Raw genomic sequence first — 18,415 nt, forward strand, 5'->3', positions numbered from 1 at the left:
GCTTGTTGGCTGGTCAATATTGTATGTACAAATGTTTAAACCTGCTCCTGTGAAATGGTTGATGCAGTTAGCCCAACCTGTACTGTTACTGTAAGCTTTTGCTTGGCTGTAGACAAATAACATTCTCCTGTCTCTCTTTTTTTAAGTTGATGGATAATCTTAATGTTAAAGGTTGTAGTGTTAAATTATTTATTAATATGAAGTTCTTGGTCACTTTAAATTTAGTAGCTCATAATACCAAATTGTTTAGAACCTGTTCTAGGAGTGTGAACATTCCTGTCATTTACAAAGAAAGAAATCTTGGCACAATAATAAACAAATCAAAATTTATTTGTCACATGTGCCGAATACAAGGGGTGTAGACGTTACCGTGAAATTCTTACACGAGGAATAAAGTACACAATAATTAAGCTATACACAAGGAGTACCAGATCAATGTGCAGGGGTACGAGGTAGATATGTACATTAAGGCAGGGTAAAGTGACCGTTACTTTTGTACTCACCGACCATAGGGTTATCCATCCATGTATGACAGTTCCATTGCTCACTACCCTTTGCTGGTCAGCTGTCCGTCCGCTGTGCTGACTGTGCTCGTTTAATGTCCTAATGAATGGAATGACAGTTCCCCCGCCTGCCTCAGCTGCCTGCTACTCAGAAACTGTGTCTTTCGTTGCCGTGAATGTCGAACTGTTCGTTTGATTCACACATTTTCTCCCTCTCACTCCCAACTAGGCCACAGAGTTAGGACAGACATTAAATGAGAATGTTATCAAACCTACCCACGAAAAGGTAACATTGTTTGAAGTTAATGTTAATTTGGTGGTGGGTCCCTTTAGGCTAATATGCTTAATAGAACCAGCTTTAAATTTGAATGTGCATTGTGTCCTTTGGAATGTGTCTGCTGTGGTGACTGTCTAGATAGTGTGCACTGTGCATGTGTAATAGCTAATTGCTTGATGTAGAAAGATTCCACATAGCTGCTAAAAATGGGTGTTGACTGAGACTAACTGAAATCACCTGCTGTCTCCTTATAAATAGGCTAATCACCACATTCTTAATGTCCTCTCAGTACAAAATCTAAGCCTAACCACTTTGCTCACAGTAAAATCTGCAATCGCTCTCAATAAGAAATACTGCCTGAGCTAGCCTAGGTGGGTGATGTCTTTATTTGCACGCCCACCTCTTGATGCTGTAAGTTGTCTCCATTCTTCCATTAACGTTGATTTGGCTTGTCCAGGTAAAAGATGGCAAGTTGCTAGATGAAATGTCCGTCAGCATTGCTGGGCTGGCATCCAAGGTAGGAGAAGGCAGACCTCTGCCACACTGCAAACCGACAACCAGTCTCCTGAGCAAGGGTCATGGGAAGCTATGCATTCATTAGAAATGACGTATCCTGAAAAGGAGACTGGTTTGGGTGTGTTGATGTACATTTTGAAGATAATGATGCAATTTGATCTCCCATTTCTCTTGCTGCCATTGTTATTCTGGTGGTGAGTACTATGTAGATGTAACTGTACTTGTATTATATTAACTTGTTCAAGCTTCACTTGAGTCAAGTAAAGGACAATGTGATGAACTATTGTGATGAATACAGAGGTCAATGATTAGGTGAAAAGGTTATATTTTGACTGGAATCTGACACAAACATGTTTGTAAACCCTTGATTTCATTAGTTAACTTTTTATCAACATAATTTCATGTCTAGATGTTTTTTGGAGTTTGACACGTGCCCGCTTCTCAGGTCCAGGGCGCTGGTGCAAAAGGCTGGAAAGACATGAGCGACTTCTTTGCTGGAAAGCCAGAGGACGGGTAATATCAAATACTTTGGCTTGGAGATATGACATACCGTATATGTCCTTAGTTAGGTGGGTGGCTTTATTTGATTAACCCTCCTCCACAGGTCAGAAGGAGAGAGCTACCAGAACATGGACGCCACTGAGGGTTACCAGGGCAACTCCTCAGGCCCAGAACCAGGCCAGGCCCCTGCGCAGGACTTCTGGGAGACCTTTGGAAGCACCAGCTCCTCCAAGCCCAAGAAGTCTCCAAGCAGCGACAGTTGGACCAACGTCGACAATTCTGCCACAGAGAAGAAGAGCTCCGACAGCTGGGACAACTGGGGCTCGGAGGCGGCAACCAACAACAAACACAGCACTGGAGACAGCTGGGAGGCCTGGGACAACAACTGGGACAACGCCGGCAGCGGCAAAGAGGCCAAGTGCAAGAAGAGCCCCGCTGCCGCCCCTGACAAACCTGCTGAGGAAACCTGGGACAATGCAGACTGGTAGAGGCCTCTCACTCCCACTCTCCTCCCCGGCTCTATTTCTCCCTTACTCCCTTTTTCTCTTTCTCCACCTTCTCTCTTTACTTCCTTTTCACAGGCACTTTTACAGTTGCACAGTTCTGTCTCTAACCTGGGCTGCGCTCAATGCCAGTTCTGTATGTTATGTTATTCCTCAATAAGAATCAATTAAAAGTAAATTGAGTTAAATGCATACTGAATATACCTGAATATTCACAAACTTTAAAGCAGTCTGTAGTGTATTTTAATTTGGCTGGATTTGTGTAAATAAAGTTATTTTCTTTAATTGCAGGAGTTCAAAAATCAAAATGTGAGCAGGGGTATAATCATCTTATGTAATATTTAAAGTTGTTTCCATATTAGAAGGCAAGGTGCCATCTTGGTTTTATGACTCTATAGCAGGGCTATTCAACTATATTCTTACGGGGGCCAGATAAAAAAAAAAAAAAAAAGGTTAGTTGCAGGACATTTTCCACGTGATTATTCTAAGGAGACACACACCAATAAATACATTTTTGTCAAATTAAATGTTGCTAAAAGTAATTAAGAAAGAAGTGGAGGTGCAACGTGAGTCGAGGTGCAACCGACATTTTGTTATCATCATTGAAAAATAAAAGGAGCAACGTTCGCTCACCGTTATTTTTATTTATTTAAACCACTATTAAAAGCTTCTTAAAAGTAATTAGGTCATTAGAAAATCATCTGAAAACTAAGCATCTCAATAAACACAAAGATATGTCAAATCAGGTAATGCCAAGGAAGTATTCTTTGAATTCATTTCCCTCAGTCATTAGGTGCATTTTTTTTGTCACACTCCCTTCTAACGAGTCCTTGTGAGCGTCAGCAATGGAAACCGAAGACACGGACGTGTTCGTAGCTTTCAGGAATGGGGTCATAATATTTTGTAGCTTAAACCGTTCAAACGCTAAAGACAAATTTATATGAAGAAAAAATTACCAACATGCCACATAGGTGCTAAAAACAGCCAAAACTACACTTGCTTGTCATTTTGGCAATGAATGTCGAATTTTGGCTTTTTTTTTTTTCCAGATATTTTATTAATGTTCAGAATTGATCAAAGGGCAAGTCTAAATTAATAAATGGGCCGGATCTGGCCACGGGCCGCCAGTTTGAATAGCCCTGCTCTATATTCAGGCGTTCAATTTAATCATCCTCAACTAAAGATGGCAGCAGTCACCTACTGAACCAGAGTGTCTAGAGTGAGAGGAGCCCAGTCTGTCTATGGTTATCCCACGAGAAACCGGGATTTCCACTTTGTTTACACATGATGCATAATGACGTTGACAAGGAACTGGACTCCAGTTTAGTGTGTTATCATGTAAAGCCAGCATCCCTGGATTGCACCCCAACAGTGCTGTCTGTGTTGACAAAAATTGACGGTCAAAACGTTCTGTTGTGTCGATTTATTACTGCAACTAACCTTGGTAGGATGATGCTTAACATTGTGCAATGGCATTACATGTATAAATGTAGTTGCTGGATTCATCTGATGCAAGTACATTATTTGAACAATTTATTTTTTATTTTATACATCCTCAGTCCTCTTTTCATTGAAACCTGAAGAGAAGACTCTTATAAGTCAGTACAATTTGGTTATTTTGATGAACAGGTGACGAGAAGTACACTTTGGTTTATATACAACCTGGTCTAAAAAGAGGTTGATAGTATAAAAGTACTATTCCACCACCCAATCAGTGGTTGTCGATCGTATTAACCTCATCCACTTACTGTAATATGAGTGATCATGTGTTCATTTAATGTACAGTATGTGTTTTAATCTGTAAAATGATTGTGTGTGTTGAGAACTAGACACATTCGTTTTTGGGGTAAGGATGACTTATGCTTCATTGCATATATGTAATACTGCCAAACCTGTGGGACCACCACAGCAACCTTCTGTGACCTCCGTAAACTTCAGTTGACCCTTAGTGGGATGTAGTCTATGTTGTGTCTGTTGTCCTTTTAACACTAAAAATCAACCCTTTCTCAGTGAGATGAGATTTTCAGTCTTGGTCTTAAGTGTTGCATCCAAGTTTTTATGAGTTGATAAATGTGCATAATTGACGAGATCAACATAATGTTGAGTCAAACGACAGTCAAAGAACACATCTCAGGCCAGTTATGTAATAATCTTTACAGGAAAGTTTGATACAAAATTCAGATTTGTACAGTGAATTTCTGACAAACATTCACTTCTCGAGTGATGTTGAATACTGCTGATTTGAAATAAAGCTATTCGCTGGACTTCTAAAATGAGCCACATGTTTTACATGGAAGTGCAGAATAAGGTGGTCCCAGAGATTCACTCTAACTTCAGCCATGTAGGCTTGGCTAGGCCTAATCCCGGCCTTGTTCGAGTCATGCATGTTTTTTGAGTGACTTTTCCATGGTCATTTAACAGATTAATTTAAATTGTTTGCAGTCTCCCATTGTAAGGAGGTGGAACCCTCAATTTCACCCTGTATGTATGTGAGAGACTGAGGCATTGCCTAGATAATTATTCTACTCCTGAGAAAGATGATGAGGCTACTATTTCTTAGTTACACCAGATTGTTGGCATTTCCTTCCCCTGGCTGTTTTTCTGGTGGAACCACAGTTTATGGGCTGATATGGCGTGGCATGCATTGTCTTGTGTGAATGAAAAGTGCTTCTGCTAAAAGGGCAACAAAGACCATCTGTTAAGATTTGCATGTTTTCTACACAAAATTAATGACCGGAGATGTAAACTAGGATAACTGTGATAACTGTGCAATGTTTGTGTAGTAGTGCATCTTCTGCAATAGTGCTGTATCTCCCCTGCCCTCTATTTTAATGTTACCAGCCTTAAAGAGCTGTCCTCAGTCTATCTATTGATAAACCGTTGTCAGTTTGGTTTTAAGAGTGTGTGTGTTTGGGTGTATGTGTGAGTGTGTTCTCCCTTATTAGCTGGACAGCATGTATGATAAAATATAAAAGTAAAACGAGGTGCTGCTGTTTAGTTTGCCTCCACATGTCTGATGCTTTATAATGATTTTTCTTGTACTGTATTATGTTTTATGACGACTTAACATTTTCAGTTAAGACTAATCAGTCTGGTGGAACCAGCCTGAAGGTGAATGTAGTGATTATGCTAGTTCCACCAGGCAAAATCACATATTCTTAGTCCCAAAATGTTTTTTTTATTAGTCAATGAATTCCAGTGCTTTAATCTAAAGGATGTTAAATGTTAGAGATCCTGTTTATAGATCTACAAATCTCACTGTAGATCATTTGGTATGTGTGAAATATAGGCCTAACAGAACTTTTCACAAAAGTACAATATGTGCTTTTTGTCTATTCATGTTTTGACTGTCACATTGGAGATTGTGGGTGGCAATCTTTTGTAGATATCATTGTTCAGTCAACAAATTACTATTTTTCGATATTGTACATGAAATGATTAATGCATCCTAATGTAACTATGGTTTGGAGATAAATAAATAGTTGATTTTTTTATTTTATTTTTAAACATCATTGTATTTCTAAGTGCATTGGGCGTTGGTGAGTTGTTTTCTTCTTTGAGTTCCACTAACTTATCGTTCCAAAATGGTGATTGATTGAAGGGAATTTCCTCCAGTGCTCTTAACTCTAATGTAAACCATAAGATTACGGTAGGCTTGACCCTTATAGTACTGTACTCTATAAATATGTAACAGTTCCGGTTGTGGGTGTATTTCTCTGCACCACCTGTTGTCTGTATGCTAAATAAAAACGTATACATGTATGTTTTTGACTTTTTTTTCTAATGGTGGATAGATATAATATTTTTAGAAGATTTAATCACATTACGATTTGTATTAAATGTTTAAATGTATTGCATTGCGCTGCACATGCACTGATTTAAAATCGAAGTGTTTTTAACTTGTGTGAAAGACGAGTGTCATGTGCAGCGCCATGGACACAGACCTTATGTCCCGCCTATGAGGCGTGGTGATGTATCATCTTACCACAGATGCTCCATTGGTAGAAGTATCAAACAGCGGCGATCAGGTCCAAGCCATGGGGTAAGTAAATACCGTTACACGAACGATTTACTATCAGTAAATACAAAATTAGGATAAATGATGAATTTGTCGTTCAATTGTAACTACTATTTCGCGCGCCTGCAAACCAAAAAGCCCATCGGCAATAGCCTGCTGAAAGATAGATGTTTGCGTAGGAAGAAATCGCTCGCCGACAGGAATATCGCGTGAATGCTTTTTTCAGTGTGGTGATTCCCTCTTGAGACGAATACGTTCTGTACATTTTATACATTTTCCATGTAATTCAATTGCTGGGGATTTCAGTTTGGAAATATGAATGCCCTTAAATTCAATGTATTAAATTGACTACTGACTACAATTTAATTCAGGCTAGCTTTGTTTCGCCCCAAATTAGTAACGAATTACATGGCTTGCGCGATGCGGTTCATTTGCAGCCCACTGCCTTCGTAGCTAGCTAATTACGAATGCTCACTACATGTGATGTTATCATGGTTTATAAAATGGGTACTAATATCTATTTCACAATTGACCATGCTGGCCATGGTTTCTAAAAATACAGCGTTGACAGCAGGAATGCCTTATTAAAGCCAGCTCAATCCAATTAATCAGCAAGTTACAGCCAATGCTGTCACTATGCATCCTCGCTGCAGCTCAGTACGTCTTGAGTAATAATGTTGCTGCTACAGTTGTGGTGAAGAGCAATTGATAACATTGTTACAAATGTATCCAGCTGCCTTGACATCTGTGTGAGGGAGATTCTGTCCCCATCATTCTACAGAAGGTTCAGTATCTGTCCTCCCGCGAGCTGGAGACATTTTGTGTCACTCTGTAGCCTATCAGATTAGGTACCTACCTACCTGTCACAATATAATGTCAGGAGCCAGGATCATGCATGTGATTGTGTCCTGAAAACAAAGGATGAACTCATAAGATGTTACTGTAGCATTGTCACTCAGGGGCATTGCAGTGGTAGGTAGGCAGGCAATGGGGTCTTTAGGATCAGTTATTTGGAGTCTCACTTACCTTTCCCAGATTAGATAGGTCAGTGGTTGCTAGAGTAGCTGAGCTCCAAAGCAGCATCACCAGCAGTACTGTCCCTTATTTTCAGCCAGGATGCCATTGGAAATTCTTATTTTGGCTTGCAGTTTTTCCAATATGAAATGCAAGACAGAATCTCTCCCTGTCTATAAAATAAGAAATTCAAAACACTCAAACAATATCAGTTGAAAGCGTTCTCCAAGATTGGTTTCAATCTGATATGTAACTGAAGCAGTTTTAGATGAAATGTCTGCATGAAAGCAGGTTGTCAGTATTTGATTGGTTAATAACATCAAGAAAAGACTGAAGGGAACTTCTCAAAGAATACATTTTACAGGAGTGCTCGACATAAACCTCAGACAGAGGGTGAATATTTGACTGTACTACAGTTCCTCTGACAGTTATTTGCCTGTCTGACTTTGCAGGGGAACTGATGCCATGTTCTGAACTGTGAGACTGAGAGAGCGAGTGAGGTGCCCACTCAACGCTCCTCCAACAGGTGAGGTCCGGTCGCCATATCTCGTGAAGATAAGACCCAGGATCAGAGGAGGAAACAGAAACAATGTACCCATCTAATGGTTTTAAGGGATTAGCAACGCAGAGTTGAGAGATATGCCTTTTAGCATTAAAAAGAGCCCCGGCTGAGTCTGCTCTTCAAATGTGTGTGGGAAAGTTGTGCTAGGAAGGAACAGCAGTGGGTTTTTTGTTTTGAATTCATGTTGAACAAGATGGCTGCTGAGCCTGAGACTGCATAGTCTTTGTTATGGGGAGAGGGAGAAGCCTGCTAAATTAAGAATGGCTCTCTCTCAGGCTTACTTGTCATCTGTTTTCAATTCCCTCCGTAATTGCCCAGGCATAAAGGTCCTGACTTGTACTGACTGTCAGATTCCCCCCCCCCCCTCTCTACCTAGACACACACACACTGTCTCTTACAACCTCTTAGCCCTGTCCTTCATGGACTCTGGTTTCTTAGTGGGTTTTCCCACCATTGTGATCGTAAGCACTTGGCCCTCTGTCAACTAATGGAATTCACAGTTGATATTCAGACGGTGTCCTCACTATGCTGGACTTGTGTTTCATGCCATTATTGTTCACCATTAGAATATTGATTTGGCTCCTAATTCTTTCCCTCATTTCAAATTCAATTCTGATCTAGCGGTCTGACGTTTGCTGCATTTGATTGAAGAATTTGAAAGACCCTCATGTAATGATTTTTGTAGAGCTAGTCAGTGAACTGAGAAAATGAACACCGTTCTTGCCAGTTCATGGTATCAAAAGTCTGTTCACAAAGTGGAGCTGACAGCAGCAGTAGCACTTGTACAGGACTCCACTGGTGCTGCTGTTCAAACTGTCATCATGGAGGTTCCTCTGTGGAGGCTGTGGTCAGTGGCTTTGGGACTGGGAATGGACGACTGTGTCCCAAATGACACCTTATTCCCTATATAGTGCACTACTTTTGACCAGTGCCCTATAGGCCCTGGTTAAAAGTAGTGCACTACATAGGGAATAGGGTGCGATTTCAGACGGAATGGACTTCTCTCATTTATACCCCCAGACAATGGCAGCATTGTGGCCCAGTTGATATATCATGGCAGGAATTCCTGTCTAGCAAGGTTAAAGGTAGACTCAGCGATATTACGTAGAGGCAGAAAGTAAACAGCATAGTGGGTCGATTTCCGCAATAACTAAAACCGTTAAAGTGTGAGGCTCAACTTCTCTGTTGTTTTGGTGCCCTGGCACATGCACAGATACTGTGTGTGACTGTGTGAGAGCGAAGTCTTGCATCTCACTCATCTCAATATCTGCGCTGCTGCTTGTGTCAACGTCATTTCGCTGAGTCTACCTTTTAATTTAGCCATTACATGTAGGGCCGGGAATATACCAGTATCACCATACTCATTAGTATCGTGTCAAGGAAACAAAACACAAAGTGGATTAAACTTCTTTAGGAAAACAGTCCTAATGTTGGGAACAAACATCATTATGTTGTCATCCAGAGTGACATTTATTTATTATCCAAGCTATAGCACACAATATTTTACATAGGCCTACAGCTGATTTTGAAAGGACCAAAGAGTTTGGTCTGCATCGTGTTTTCAATTTTGCCATATATATATTTTTTTGCGATACTGGTGTCATCCCAGCCCTAATTACGTGTGCTATGTTTCTTCCGGCTTCTGTTTGTTGTTGATGTTTGGCCACAAATGCACTGACAGCGTGGAAAGAAAAATATATTTAAATTACTTTTTAAAGAATTAAACACTCAAACAATCCCCAACACTTTTGATGTGTTCTTATAAAACGTTTGTGTAATTTTATGCAGCAGTGGAGCATAGCCTACTAGCATATGCTTTTTGTGTATAACAGTGTAGTTAAAACTTTACAAGTCTGTTTTTGTGACTGGTCTTTCCTTTGTGGATGATGTGGTGGTCTGTAGTAGAGTCAGTCTCTGAATCTACACTGTTGATAAGCTATCCTGCGCTTGCCAGTCTTGGACTCAATTCTCAGTATTTTTCGGCAGCTTTTTCACAGCCTGTTTAGGAGTGGCTTTGTTGCACAATGCCCCATTCTTCATTCCAAGGCAAGTCTCATCACTGATTGTGGTTTGACTTGTTCTCATTTCTCAAAATTCTCCTATCCCCTTGAGTTGCATAACCAGGAGAGTCTCCTCATGTATGGATATTATTGCAAGATATGAGAGCAGAGGTAATACTTTATTCAAAGGCGATATTGAATTGGACCCAGCTTGTTATTAGAGGTGTTACGAATGGAATTACATTTTCCTCAAGAAAGTAAACAAGTGTTGCACAGACCACTTCAGTTGATCATTAGGCAACTACTGCAGAATAATAACCACAGATTATGATTTATGAATTGAACTGTCTTTGCAGTACAAGAAATATTCTGATATTGTGTCTGCTTTGAAAATATCCCTCTTGAAAACTGTCTATAGAAAACAGCAAGAGAACCAAGGCAAACAAACAGGGACACTTTTAACCACGGCCATGTCAACCCACCAACTGCCTTCCCAGCCAGAGTGGGGCCCCCGGAGACAGAGGGAATTCTGGGAGAAGGGTTGTTCACTGATGTCTTTGGATGTCTTCCAGGCATTGTGCGTTTGGCAAAAGACAGTGTACAGACATTTCCCAAAACAAACCAGTTTTTGGAACCCAAAAAAGCCCCCTTAACAACCTCCTCTCCTCCCACCGCCGAAGACTCAACAAAAAGTGTTGGTTCAGAGAGTGCCGACATCTGTACCGTGCAGTGAAAAGCACTGCTTGATTATGCGTTGTGTGGTTCCCCAGTAAAATGCCCTCTGTTGGAACTGATTTCTACTCCTTTGATGCACACTCATCTGTCATCGCACTGCCTGACGACAGCCAAGCGCAGAGCAAAGAATCCCTGTGGATTTAGAATAGGGAGGCTAGCAGGGGTAAACCTGAGCTCTGTGGTGCTGTTGTATCTGCAGTATATTGTGGGGCTGTTGTATCTGCAGTAGATCGGGGTGCTGTTGTATCTGCAGTAGATCGGGGTGCTGTTGTATCTGCAGTAGATCGGGGAGCTGTGGTGCTGTTGTATCTGCAGTAGATCAGGGAGCTGTTGTATCTGCAGTAGATCAGGGAGCTGTTGTATCTGCAGTAGATCAGGGAGCTGTTGTAGCTGCAGTAGATCAGGGAGCTGTTGTATCTGCAGTGGATCAGGGAGCTGTGGTGCTGTTGTATCTGCAGTAGACCAGGGAGCTGTGGTGCTGTTTTATCTGCAATAGATCAGGGAGCTGTGGTGCTGTTGTATCTGCAGTAGATCAGGGAGCTGTGGTGCTGTTGTATCTGCAGTAGACCAGGGAGCTGTGGTGCTGTTTTATCTGCAATAGATCAGGGAGCTGTGGTGCTGTTTTATCTGCTGTAGATCAGGGAGCTGTGGTAAACCAACCCAGCCCACCAGGTGCTAGGGCTCCTGACTGGAAGGACTGAGCCTACCAGCGATGTGGATATGTGAAACCTACTGTTTCTAACAACCCCAGATGCAGTGCTTGTGCGTGTGATCGTGCGTGTGTGTGCCTGCATACACATTTGCTGGACAGAAATGCGCAGAAAGAATCTCGAAAGGTTCTGTAGGCGTCTGAATACAATGTTGATGAATGAAAATGTTTCTATGTTTCTGTCGGCAACAACAGAGAATGTGACCATATAGTGGAGTAAACACAGACAGACAGACAAAACAATGTGTATTTAAACAGCAAGACATGGGATGTTTTTCTTTGTCAAATGGTCATCTGGTTTTAGTGCTAGACTATTTCTGTCAGTGACACAGAGCTGAAGTTTAGTTCAGGCTGCATAGTATCAGCCTGTTTTCCACTTGGTGGTCTAGGGCTTTGATGTTGAAAACCCCTGGCCACTGATATTTAGAGGACGTCCACATAAAAGCCCTCGTCTCCCCATCGATGGCCCAGACCATCATCCGTCAGGCTGTTAAAATTCCTATTTGAAGTGGATTTAGCTAATGGGCATACAAAGTGTGTAGCTACAAGCTACCTCGGGTATTAAATCTGAGGATTTAATTGCACTGATAGACGCTGCCGCAAGCCACTACAGCCGTAAAAGCGGTCCTGGTCCCATCTTTCTACCCTAACACACTCTCATAAAAGCCTTGTATTGTCATGTGGGGAAGGCTATACCTAAGATGGGCTAGGGCAAACTGGACTGTAATGAGACCAAATTGAATGGATACTGTTGTTTGGCAATGAAGAGAAGGGTACTCGTCTGACCTTGTGCCAATAGTAAGGAACAGGCCGTTCTAGAACAATACTTTGCGACAGGTTTCATGGTGTTTTAAGCCACATGTGGGCCCACAGACTGAGTGATTTAACTATTGCTGTCAAACATTAATGCCAACAAGTTTTTTAATTTTTTTATTTAGCAGACGCTCTTATCCAGAGCGACTTACAGGAGCAATTAGGGTTAAGTGCCTTGCTCAAGGGCACATCGACAGATTTTTCACCTAGTCGGCTCGGGGATTAGAACCAGCGACCTTTCGGTTACTGGCACAACGCTCTTAACCACTAAGCTACCATAACGTGGTCATGGTGGCAGAAGTGGGATCCATATATCTAATAATGTAACAGTAATAAGGTGCTGTTTCTTCTTCTCTGTGATGTCTGTCCTCCAGTGGTGTGTGAGAGGACAGCAGCCATGCCACCCCCCTCTGACATTGTCAAGGTGGCCATCGAGTGGCCCGGTGCCAACGCCCAGCTCATCGAGATTGACCAGGTCAGTGTCCAGTCTAAAAACATCACTCAAGGACAAGACAGACCAACACGAACATCGGTTGTGCGCTGTAGATTGCCTGCTGGGTATCGACGAACATTGGCGATTCAACATGTAGAATCGTAGAGAAATGAACAGAAAATGACAGCCTCTGTGGTCAGAGGCGATAGGACGGCCAGCCGCTGTGCAATGCTGATGTTTCTGTTGGTCTGTCTTGTCCTTAACAGCATCAATCCTCCACTCTGTCTACTCAACCCAATTTCATTTGTATATTTTTTTAACCCCATTTTCTCCCCAATTTTGATCTTGTCTCATCGCTGCAACTCCCCAACGGGCGGCGGAGGCGAAGGTCGAGTCATGCGTCCTCCAAAACATGACCTGCCGAACCGCACTTAACACCTGCCCGCTTAACCCGGAAGCCAGCCGCACCAATGTGTCAGAGGAAACACTGTTCAACTGACGATCGAGGTCAGCCTGCAGGCACCCGGCCCGCCACAAGGAGTTGCTAGAGCGCGATGAGCCAAGTAAAGCCCCCCCCCCGGCCAAACCCTCCCCTAACCCGGACGACACTGGGCCGCCCTATGGGACTCCCGGTCACGGCCGGTTGTGATACAGCCCGGGATCGAACCTGGGACTGGAGTGACGTCTCTAGCACTGCGATGCAGAGCCTTAGACCGCTGCGCCACTCGGGAGGCCCTTCAACCAAACTTTTTATTGAAGTCTGTTTTCCCTGTGCCAGCTACTTTAAACTCAAGAGACTCCACATTAAATAATTGAAGGGAAAAGAAATCTACAGTATGTTTTTTCTTCTCAGACAAGCATAAACTACATCACTGAGATTTTGTTGGTCAGTCTAGCTCTAGCACATATCTTATTTCTCTGTATGTTGCTGCAACACAATACAGTGGATTTGATTTTGTCCAACACAATTTCAATGGTGCCTACCCACCAACAAATCCATCAACGTTTATTTTCCTCTGATGAAAGCCAAGCAAAGCAAGGAGTGAGAACCATTGTTAAAGTTATAAAAGGGTATTTTCTGACCAATCAGCAACTATCCTGTGATTGCAGTGGCTTTGCAGAGTTTGACAGTTTTTTTGTCTGTCTGTCTGTTGTGTGTTTTGCAGAAGAAGCCCCTGTCATCTATCATACGGGAGGTGTGTGATGGGTAAGCACCAGCTCCACACCCAGCTGTTTCTGCTCTCGCTGGAGCTAATGGCGGCACAATGTTTATGACTGATTTATATATGTGTGTGATATGAACACACACACCCTGCGTTCACTTACGTAAGACTAGTGCTAGCTAGACGGACTCAGTGGTAGCCAGATGTATAGCAGGTCCATGATAAGAACACACAGAGAAACATTAGTATGAGCCATTACACATGGACTGGATCACACATGTTCTTCATGCCAGAACTCGTATTATATAATTTTGCTTTATATCATTAAAGTGGAACTGACAGCATTTTAGCAAAATGAAATCTTATTAAAATCTGTTCATATCCCCAGGAAGAATATGACACCTTTTTTTCACACTTAGATAGCGAGCACTTAGATATGGTCATTTTCATGTCATCAATTCATAGAATGTTTGGGAATGACGTATAGTAAGGCATTTGTGAAAATTCTATAGCAATATAGAGTGGGAAAGCGGCCTTGTGTTTGGACAATTAATACACTGCAGTAATAAAACCGAATAAAAACATCTGTCCTGTCCAATACCGGTGTCGATGCAGACCGGTGCGACATAGCCAATCAGAGCCACAGTAGGCCTATATGCAAATAAGCCATTTGCCATACGGGCCTGCCATCATTCACTTTGAACTGGATTGTGTGTTTACAGGCAGTAGCAACAGCGTGACTTTAGATCATTAGAAAATATTCGCCAAAAGCCACAAAATACACCTGAATGGATTTCTGCAAATATGTAAATACCACGGGAGTCCTCTTACATTTGGGAACTTCACAAACCTATTGATCAAACAACCATGAAAAGGTAGGCTATCTCTCCCTCAGTTGCCTATGCTCATCAACAACAACAAGATCAACAACTAACGCTAGCCAGAGCGAGATGAGCTAAAATCTAACGAGGGAACCTTAGATAAACCCTCTCAAACGTTTTCAGCTAGTTGGCCGATAAACGATGGGGAATAATATCCTGCTCGTCCTTCTGCAGTTTGCTGCCAATGCATGCTTGTCCCAACCCATGTTTTGACAACTGAATGGGAACTGGCCTGCCCGCCCATTTGATCGATGCCAAATACATTTGATTGACAACTAAGAGATATAGTATGCTAACTGTGGATAACAGTCGTTATCCACAGCTAGCTAACAAAGCGATTCACATTTCTTGCTAGCTAACCAAATGACACCTGCAGCATTTCTAGCTGTAGCCAACGACAAACAGTGCCTTCAGAAAGTATTCATACCCCTTGACTTATTCCACATGTAGTTGTTACAGCCTGAATCCATCTGTACACAATAGCCCAGAATGACAAAGTGAAAACAGGGTTTTAGAAAATGTTTTCAAATTGTTTGAAAATGAAATACAGAAATGTCTCATTTACATAAGTATTCACACACCTGAGTAAATACATGTTAGAATCACCTTTGGCAGCGATTACAGCTGTGAGTCTTTCTGGATAAGTCTCTAAGAGTTTTGCATACCTGGATTGTACAATATTTGCAGATATTCTTACAAAAATTCTTCAAGCTCTGTAAAGTTGGTTGTTGATCATTGCTAGACAGCCATTTTCAAGTCCATAGATTTTAAAGCTAATTTAAGTCAAAACTGTAAATAGGCCACTCATGAACATGGAATGTTGTCTTGGTAATTCCAGTGTATATTTGGCCTTGTGTATTAGGTTATTGTCCTGCTTGAAGGTTAATTTGTCTCCCAGTGTCTGTTGGAAAGCAGACTGAACCAGGTTTTCCTCTAGGATTTTGCCTGTGCTTAGCTCTATTCCGTTTCTTATCATAAAAACTCCCTAGTCCTTGCCGATGACAAGCATACAACCTAACATGATGCAGCCACCACCCTGCTTGAAAATATGAAGAGTGGTACTCAGTGATGTGTTGTGTTGGATTTGCCCCAAACATAACGCTTTGTATTCAGGACATAAAGTGACAGGACATTTATTAGCCATTTCTTATTCTGTACAGGCTTCCTCATTTTCACTCTGTCATTTAGGTTAGTATTGTGGAGTAACTACAATGTTGTAGATCCATCCTCAGTTTTAGGCCAGTGACACAAAATCTCATTTTAATCCATTTTAAAGTCAGGCTGTAACACAACAAACTGTGGAAAAAGTCAAAGGGTGTGACTACTTTCTGAAGACACTGTATATATATTATATATTATCCTGTGTAGAAATTGAACAGTTTGGAGTAACTGACTACCTATTGGCATACTGCTGAAGGTTCTGCACACAATAACAAATCCCATTTGAATGCCTTCTACATTCTTGCTCCATCATACCAATTGATTCTAGTGACGCTATACTGATTCACTATGCTACGTAATTGTACAAGTTCAGAATGATTTTGCATTAGGTGCAGATATTTATTCAATAAAATACCAGGCATTTCAGCGTAATCCCCAGTGACACATAAATGCTCTGGTACTCCACCCTTTCAGAGCTTACTCACATACAGTGGGGAAAAAAAGTATTTAGTCAGCCACCAATTGTGCAAGTTCTCCCACTTAAAAAGATTAGAGAGGCCTGTAATTTTCATCATAGGTACACGTCAACTTTGACAGACAAAATTAGATTTTTTTTCCAGAAAATCACATTGTAGGATTTTTAATGAATTTATTTACAAATTATGGTGGAAAATAAGTATTTGGTCACCTACAAACAAGCAAGATTTCTGGCTCTCACAGACCTGTAACTTCTTCTTTAAGAGGCTCCTCTGTCCTCCACTCGTTACCTGTATTAATGGCACCTGTTTGAACTTGTTATCAGTATAAAAGACACCTGTCCACAACCTCAAACAGTCACACTCCAAACTCCACTATGGCCAAGACCAAAGAGCTGTCAAAGGACACCAGAAACAAAATTGTAGACCTGCACCAGGCTGGGGAGACTGAATCTGCAATAGGTAAGCAGCTTGGTTTGAAGAAATCAACTGTGGGAGCAATTATTAGGAAATGGAAGACATACAAGACCACTGATAATCTCCCTCGATCTGGGGCTCCACGCAAGATCTCACCCTGTGGGGTCAAAATGATCACAAGAACGGTGAGCAAAAATCCCAGAACCACACGGGGGGACCTAGTGAATGACCTGCAGAGAGCTGGAACCAAAGTAACGAAGCCTACCATCAGTAACACACTACGCCGCCAGGGACTCAAATCCTGCAGTGCCAGACGTGTCCCCCTGCTTAAGCCAGTACATGTCCAGGCCCGTCTGAAGTTGGCTAGAGTGCATTTGGATGATCCAGAAGAGGATTGGGAGAATGTCATATGGTCAGATGAAACCAAAATAGAACTTTTTGGTAAAAACTCAACTCGTCGTGTTTGGAGGACAAAGAATGCTGAGTTGCATCCAAAGAACACCATACCTACTGTGAAGCATGGGGGTGGAAACATCATGCTTTGGGGCTGTTTTTCTGCAAAGGGACCAGGACGACTGATCCGTGTAAAGGAAAGAATGAATGGGGCCATGTATCGTGAGATTTTGAGTGGAAACCTCCTTCCATCAGCAAGGGCATTGAAGATGAAACATGGCTGGGTCTTTCAGCATGACAATGATCCCAAACACACCGCCCGGGCAATGAAGGAGTGGCTTCGTAAGAAGCATTTCAAGGTCCTGGAGTGGCCTAGCCAGTCTCCAGATCTCAACCCCATAGAAAATCTTTGGAGGGAGTTGAAAGTCCATGTTGCCCAGCGACAGCCCCAAAACATCACTGCTCTAGAGGAGATCTGCATGGAGTAATGGGCCAAAATACCAGCAACAGTGTGTGAAAACTTTAGACTTACAGAAAACGTTTGACCTGTGTCATTGCCAACAAAGTGTATATAACAAAGTATTGAGAAACTTTTGTTATTGACCAAATACTTATTTTCCACCATAATTTGCAAATAAATTCATAAAAAATCCTACAATGTGATTTTCTGGAATTTTTTTTCTCATTTTGTCTGTCATAGTTGACGTGTACCTATGATGAAAAGTACAGGCCTCTCTCATCTTTTTAAGTGGGAGAACTTGCACAATTGGTGGCTGACTAAATACTTTTTTTCCCCACTGTACCACTGCCAATAAACAGACACAACCTCTAGCCAATACTCAGGCTTCACTCACTAAATCCAAAGTATGCCACACAAGGACTACGTCCCAAATGGCACCCTATTCCCTAAATATCTAGGGAATAGGGTGCCATTTGGGACGCATCCAAGGTGACCTTAATCTGCACTTAGGCCAGACACAGTCTAAGTAAGTGTGCTTAGGGGTTAAATTCGTTTGGCTAAGCTGATATCTGACTATTGGAGTTAGTTATATTCATCCATTCTCCCTCCCTCTCTCTGTCCCATCCACCTCTCTGTCTCTCATGTCCGTTTCTAAAAGGCGTTCTTACACTAAAAATAATAGGTGTAGTGGCTCACAGATAGGGGCCAGACGTGTTTTTATGCTTTCATAAACATTTTGATTTCTCTCTCTTTTTCACTTTTTGTCCCCGTTTGTCTGAATGTTCATATTTCTCTTTCTGACTCGTTCTCCCCGAGTGCCTCCTCTCATTGTCTTTCCATTTCCTTTGTCTCCTGATCCACCTTGTCTGTCCGTCATGAA

At 41.9% G+C, this 18,415-nt stretch overlaps 2 protein-coding genes across 13 annotated transcripts in view; both read left to right on the plus strand.

Moving 5' to 3' along the window:
- Positions 1–6,062, plus strand: part of LOC121577788 (ADP-ribosylation factor GTPase-activating protein 1) — a 33,931-nt gene extending 27,869 nt beyond the window's left edge. For 2 of the 8 annotated variants that reach the window (XM_041891674.2, XM_041891676.2), the window contains 4 exons: positions 733–789; positions 1,238–1,297; positions 1,742–1,809; positions 1,901–6,062. In XM_041891674.2, coding sequence (XP_041747608.1) covers positions 733–789; positions 1,238–1,297; positions 1,742–1,809; positions 1,901–2,285 — 570 coding nt within the window. In that variant the 3' untranslated portion in view covers positions 2,286–6,062. The remainder of the gene's footprint in view (positions 1–732; positions 790–1,237; positions 1,298–1,741; positions 1,810–1,900) is intronic. The other 6 variants (XM_041891678.2, XM_041891680.2, XM_041891675.2 and 3 more) reach the window with 5 other exon arrangements.
- A 206-nt stretch (positions 6,063–6,268) lies between these two features.
- LOC121577786 (engulfment and cell motility protein 2) overlaps positions 6,269–18,415 on the plus strand; it is a 31,162-nt gene continuing 19,015 nt past the window's right edge. For 4 of the 5 annotated variants that reach the window (XM_041891669.2, XM_041891672.2, XM_041891671.2 and 1 more), the window contains exons 1-4: positions 6,274–6,342; positions 7,785–7,858; positions 12,526–12,626; positions 13,751–13,791. In XM_041891669.2, the coding sequence (XP_041747603.2) occupies positions 12,549–12,626; positions 13,751–13,791 (119 nt within the window). In that variant the 5' untranslated portion in view covers positions 6,274–6,342; positions 7,785–7,858; positions 12,526–12,548. Of the gene's footprint in view, positions 6,343–7,784; positions 7,859–12,525; positions 12,627–13,750; positions 13,792–18,415 lie in introns of all 5 variants that reach the window. The other variant, XM_041891670.2, reaches the window with a different exon arrangement.

The sequence above is a fragment of the Coregonus clupeaformis genome, unplaced genomic scaffold (assembly GCF_020615455.1).
Source record: "Coregonus clupeaformis isolate EN_2021a unplaced genomic scaffold, ASM2061545v1 scaf0043, whole genome shotgun sequence".
Lineage (NCBI taxonomy): Eukaryota > Metazoa > Chordata > Actinopteri > Salmoniformes > Salmonidae > Coregonus > Coregonus clupeaformis.